The following is a 6,528-nucleotide window of genomic DNA, read 5'->3' as shown; positions in this document are numbered from 1 at the left end:
TTCAAATTTTCAAATTAAGGCTTCCACGAAGCTTGGTGTTCATTCGACATTTTCGGCCATAAGATTCCTAATAAAAAAGGAAAATGGAAGAGAGAAAGGAAAAAAAGAAAAGGAAACATGCATAGGTACTAAATTAGGACAAGTGTATTTAGGGCACATCTACATGTGTTCTAGTTATTGCATACTCCCTCCGTTCCTAAATATAAGTCTTTGTAAAGATTTCACTATGAACCACATACGGATGTGTATAGATGCATTTGAAGTGTAGATTCATTCATTTTGCTCCGTGTATAGTCCACCTAGTGCAATCCCTTATGTAAGTGAGTGAATCAATTATAAAGAGAAAAAAAATATCCATACAAATCTCGACGTAAGATAATAGAACTTAAATGTGCAATACTTATGACACATCTAGATGTAGATGTAGTTTAGCAAAACCAAAATTCCTTCGAAAAAAAGGACAAGCAAGAGAAAACGAAGAGCAAGAAGCAGAGAGGGGTTGGATCCAAGAAGAAGAGGGTGGGGAGGCTACATGGAGGCGGCGATGGATCTGATGCGGCGCATGCCGCCGGGGAGCACCGAGACGGCGCTCAACGCGCTGCTCTCCCTCCTCCCCGACCACTCCCTCGACCTCCTCTCCCAGGTCGATCTCCCGCTCCAGGTAGGCAACCGCCGTTTCTTGCTCCGTGTTTACACCACTTCTAGCTCACTGATTCGGATAGGTGTTAAACTGCGTGGAAAACATTCCCCTGTAATTGCTCAGCGGGCATGCTGCCATTGATTCCTTTTCCGTGTTGAATTTAGGCAAGAAATCCACCTCCTTTAGGTTAATGGCACGCCCCTCTTTTGCGTCATTGGATAAAGTCGAGTAGAATGACTATTGCATTCTACAGTACGTTTAGGCTATGAAGCACCGATACGGCGATATGAGTACGGTGATACGGGATACGGCAATTTCTAGAAACATCATTAGGGCGATACAGCGAGTATACATAAATAATAATTTATAAAATGACAAGTAATAAAGACAAAACATAATAGAAAGTGTGAGCTGAAATCAAAATACTGCCCATTGGTTGCCTGATTTCCTCCATGCCTCTTTTCAAGTCCTAAATGATCATCCAGGTGCTCAAGTCATCATGGTGTATGCAAAATACAAAATACATCATATTATATTAGACTTTGTCAATTTGAGATAGACAGACATGAAAAGTGGAAAAATACAATTATCAATGGCAGTAGTAGCAACGTCAGCAAGCACCAAGCAGCCAGCCAAACATTGTCGACCCGTTTGTAAGGATATGGAGTCAAGAATCATTGAAGAAAAAGAAACATGAATGGATAGATCAACTAGCAGAGAGCAGCAGAGTTCGCCGGATCTATCTTACCTCGCTCTTGCTGGTGACTGGCCATGGTGCCGGAGAAGATTCTAGTCAACCGAGATAGCAGCGTGGCGAGTCGAGGCGGCAGCGAGGCAATTCCAAGCGGCACCGGTGAGCCACTCCAATCTACGGCGGCGGCCGGCATGGAGGCAAGTCCCGGCGACGGCGGTGGCTCGCTCGTGCAAGCGCCTGCCGTGCGAATAAACAAAAGACAGGGAGGGCAAATGCTAGGGTTAGGCATGGGCCTCTATTGGGCTGGCCTTGTCGCTCCCGTATCGTAGATGCTGCACAGGACGTATCGACGTTTTTTCTTTTCTTTTTAAATCAGAAAATATGATACTTCGCCAATACCTGTATCGCGGCCGTATCGTGCGTATCGCCGTATCGGCGACGTTCGGTATGCCGATACACCAGTTTCTGCCGTATCAGTACTACGTAGCGTTTAGGTGCTTGAATCGAACTTGCACCACTGGATATGTTACTCGAGTGGCTCTAACCAACCTCGCTAAAGGTTGTTTTTGGCGATGTTTTTTTTCAATGTTCTAACATACTCCCTCCGTCCGAAAATACTTGTCATTAAAAAGAATAAAAAGGAATGTATCTAGGCCTATTTTAGTTTTAGATACATCCCTTTTCATCCATTTTGATGACAAGTATTTTCGGATGGAGGGAGTATAAGCAATCGATTTCATTCCATTTCTTGTTTCTCATTCTTTTTTCCCTTCGTTTCCTCTGAACGTTGTAAACATTGCAGGTTTGCATGGATAAGGAGAACAATAAGGAATACATTCTTTGCGAGTATAACCGCGACGCTGATTCCTATCGGTCAGCAAACCCTTGATACCTCCCTGATTTCCATTTTACTTATGCTCTCTATAATCATATGCATTGCGGGACGAAATCATCCTATGAACTAGGTGACACACCACATATTGCTGCAGGAATTTCTAGACTATATAATGTTAAAGGCTGGTAAGATGATAGCATTAGTCTTTGCAGAAGATAGTAGACACAACATACAACGTATCTAAAAGTTAGTCATCAGGTAACATAATCTAAAATTTGCAAAACTGTTTGGTCTCCACAACCACACTGTTGTAGGTGAAAGCGGCTGCCCACATCACATTTCTCCAATGCACAAGCATTTTCTGGATGGACAGGAAAAGAACTCATGAATCATCAAACAAATAAAAAAAAATTAGAATGGTAAAAAAAATCCTGTAAGATGGCATATGGCAAGGGGAGACATTCTAGCCAAACACAACAACTGCATGTAGCACTTCATTGAGATGACAAGCTATGATGGTATTCAACACTGATCGCATGCTCATAAATCATACCACGACATGATACATCGACCTATCAGATCAATTAACTGCTTTCTGCAAAGAGACCAAATTGAGCAATGCAAGCTTTTTAAGGAAGTGAGGAAGACGTTGTATCAAACACAACGCATGCATACTCTACTAGTGTCATAAGGTGGTTTATTGCATTCAAATGCTATAAAAAAAGTATTTACTACTTTTTTTTGGCCGGTGTATTCACTATTTTGATATTGACAGTACCACAAATAACATAATCTTTTGTCAGATCAATGAATCAATTTATGCATAGGCCCCACACTGTATCATTGGTAGTTTTGTATTATTAAATCTTCTGCAACATTGAGAAAGCAGGACAACAAGTGAACAACAGAACAGAAACAGAAAAGGCAGACGAGAAAAAGGGAAGAAGAATATCATATCTCGTAGAATACACACTGTACATTATCTGCACAGTCTTTCACCCTTGGCCCATCTGTAGGTTGCAGTAATGTGTCGCCACTAAAAGTAAAGCAAACTGAGCTTCTGTGAGATACAAACATAGAAGGGAAGGAAACAAACATTGGGAAAATGGGAAAAATATAGAAAGGAAGAGACGTTCATGAAATAGAGGCTGGCCTTTATGATGCTGTTCATATGGCTGTGTGACTACGGTGGAAGGGAGCATGGTGGACGAGTCTCTCTCGCACTGGAGCCATAGAAACAAAAGAATGTGGAGGAGACAGCAGTTTCTGCTGTAGAAACAGAGGAAGGGGGACCCATGGTGAAGATTGATTAGGAGATTTTGAGTGAATGGGAGAATTCAAAGCACAAACACACGTGATTGCTCATGCATGTGGTTTGGAGCATTAGTTAGCGAGAAAAGCAACGAGTATGGGTTGATTTTTGGCTACAGATGGGTTCTAATCATTTGGGTTGAGACAAAAGAGGAAGAAGGAGAAGCTGAGAAGGCAGCGGAAACGTGAAAGGTTCAGTTGGATGAGGACTAGAATGGAATGGTTGGGAGATACTGAAGAAGGCTGCACTATACCGCTGGATCCAACGGCCATGAATGAAGCTATGCTGCGTTGATAACAAAATGAAGAGCTGATATTTTTGGTGATTTGGCTGCATAAGAGAGCAAGAAAATAATGTTAGTGCAGATGAATTGTGTAAGAATACATGATAAATGAATCAAAACGAGAAAGGAAAAAGTGAAAGGATGCCTTAGAGGGACCTAGGATTAGGTGGTTGGTATTTCACACCGTACATCGCTACAATTGTCTTCTTTCGTTGCACTGCCTGATATAATCTTGCTTACATTGATACTCCCTCTGGTCCTTTTTACTCCGCGTATTGATTTCTGTCAAGTGAAACTTTGCAAAGTTTGACCAAATTTATATTAAGAAATACCAATATCTACAATACAAATATATATACTTTGAAACTACATTTTATAATGAATCTAAAAATATTGATTTGGCATTGTGAATGTTGAATTTTTTTTTGTATAAGTTTGGTCAAAGTAGAGATACTTTGACTTCGGACAAAACTTATATGCGGACTAAAAAAGACCGGAGGGAGTATATCGCTACAGTATATTTGCTACAATTATCTTCTTTTGCTGCACTCCCTGATGTAATCTTGCTTACATTGATATATCGCTACAGTATATTCCAATGAAACTTTGTTCAGTTCCACTGTCCATGACTGTAAATTTTCAAGTGTTAGCCTTGCCAAACAAACCAAATGATCTAATAAGTAAATGCATCGAGAAAATTAGTGCAAAAAGTTGAATTAGTGGATGTGATTCCTGTTCTTAATTCAAATTTGTTTCCCATTTGTTGATATTGAGTTGCCTTTCAGATCACCTTGGTCAAACATATATGAGCCTCCTTTAGAAGATGGGACAGTTCCCTCAGAAGAGATGAGGAATCTTGAAGTCGAGGCAAATGAGGTTTTCTCTGTCTACCGTGATCAGTAAGATTCATATTTTATTTACTTGACCTTTTTATGCAGTAATGTACTAAGCACATGCAGCATGACGGAATGTTATCACTTGTAGTAGAAGATTACACTATCTGGTATACAGGTGTTAATATATATAGTAGGTGAAGGTAAAGCTAAAGCATGTAATTCGACCTTCTGTTGGCAATTAGGTACTATGAAGGTGGGATCTCATCTGTGTACATTTGGGAGGATGAAGACGAGAGTTTCATTGCATGCTTCTTAATAAAGAAAGGTCTGTTCGAATGCTTGATCTCATCTTATTAGCTAACCACATAGTCTATTTCATTATCATTTTTTCATTTTGTGGTTCCAGATGGACAAGGGAAAAGAGGTTATATGCAAATAGGTTCGTGGGATGCTATTCATGTTATCCAGGTGGCTCAAGATACACTGTCCATGAAGTTGTCAATTATTTTGTAGTTGTCTTATGCTACCTCATGATTTGACAAATGAATGTCCTTGTATTGCAATAGGTTGGTCCTGAAGAGGAAGGAGCAGCACATTACTGCTTGAACAGCACTGTTATGCTGTCATTGACAACAGATAACAAGCAATCGGGAACTTTCAACTTGTCCGGATCAATTAGGCGGCAGGTTACCCATTCCTCCCTCTTCATATCAGCGGAAGGTGCTATGTGAGATATAAGCATGTCTTGCATCGCTGCTTTCCACAACTGTTGATGTGTGTATTAACAGAACAGATTCGATTCTGTCATCAACATAAACTGTACTTGTAGTAGATCAATTGTCTGTCAACATTACAATCTAGCAGTAAACTAGTATGCCTATCTGTAATTCTAGATTCTAAATGGCGCCACTGGTTTTGGTTTGGGGATATTGAGGCTTAACTGTGCTGGATGGATGGCCAAGGCTCTGTTTTAGCTAGCTAGGCAGGAATTTGATTTCGTTGATTAGAAACTGCTTGCTAAGCTGTCTGTGTGTTGGTGTTTTCAGATGAGCATGACTCTCGCTGTGGCAGATGGGCATCTGGTTAACATGGGGAAAATGATAGAAGAGATGGAGGGCAAGCTGAGAAATTCACTGGACCAGGTATCAGCTTCATCACATTTTTTTTTATCTAGCGTGATCTTTTTTTATCTCAAACGACGACGCATTGCCTTGAGTGCAGGTCTATTTTGGGAAAACCAGGGAAATGGTTTGCACTCTTAGGCCACCGCCTGAAGTACTTAACATGAGACTACCCGACAGCTGATCAGATACATTGATAGCAATGCCAATTTAATATGGCGTTTTATCTCTAGTGTCATATCTCTTTCCGCATCTGTATCTGTATTTAATCACAACAGAGTTTTCTTGTCCTTTGACGTGTCATGACGAACTGGGTATTGCAATCGATGCCGGCTGCAAAATATATATCTTAGTAAAATCCTGTCAGTTCTAGTACATATTATTGCCTAAATTTAAGCTATTTCTGGCCTGTTTGGTTTGTGATCAACTTTGCCACAACTAATCTAAGAGGTAATAGCACTAGAGGTCCTAGAATCCTAGAACTTGTTTTAGATGTGATAATTTAGTCCTACAATTTGCAAAAGTGCACTGATCAGTTCTACAACTTGTGGGGTCGGGTGGGCCAGCGTAGGCCGGGCCCGGACCATTTGCTCGCTGGACCAAACCCTAGTCACTTCACTCCGCCACCCAAGCTCGTCTCCAGCGTCGTCCGGCCTTCTCCGGCATGGTGGGCAGCGGATCCGAGTCCTTCACCTCCAGATCCGTTGACCCCGAGCTTATCCCACGCGGCCCTAAGAAGGAGATGGTTGTCCGGCTTGCGCTCGACCTTTCCTAGGAGGAGGCCCGTGCATGGCAGCGCTCGGACTC

General features: G+C 41.4%; 1 protein-coding gene across 2 annotated transcripts; it reads left to right on the top strand.

The window, feature by feature from the left end:
• Window positions 1-384: 384 nt before the first annotated feature.
• LOC109764994 (F-actin-capping protein subunit beta) lies at window positions 385-6,096 on the top strand. Of its 2 annotated transcripts, none has more exons than XR_002233308.3 (8): window positions 385-661; window positions 2,137-2,207; window positions 4,550-4,663; window positions 4,843-4,925; window positions 5,007-5,068; window positions 5,167-5,320; window positions 5,647-5,742; window positions 5,822-6,096. XR_002233308.3 is itself a non-coding variant. In XM_020323793.4 (8 exons), exons 1-8 carry the CDS (start codon window positions 533-535, stop codon window positions 5,903-5,905), a joined length of 759 nt encoding a protein of 252 aa, XP_020179382.1. In that variant the 5' UTR covers window positions 386-532; the 3' UTR covers window positions 5,906-6,096. The 2 variants fall into 2 exon arrangements, 1 of the variants encoding a protein (XP_020179382.1); XM_020323793.4 differs by having other exon boundaries at window positions 386-661; window positions 5,167-5,286.
• The last annotated feature ends 432 nt before the right edge of the window (window positions 6,097-6,528 follow it).

The sequence above is a fragment of the Aegilops tauschii genome, chromosome 4 (genome assembly GCF_002575655.3).
Source record: "Aegilops tauschii subsp. strangulata cultivar AL8/78 chromosome 4, Aet v6.0, whole genome shotgun sequence".
NCBI classification, from domain to species: Eukaryota; Viridiplantae; Streptophyta; class Magnoliopsida; order Poales; family Poaceae; genus Aegilops; species Aegilops tauschii.
This window is presented reverse-complemented; position numbering and strand designations above follow the sequence as displayed.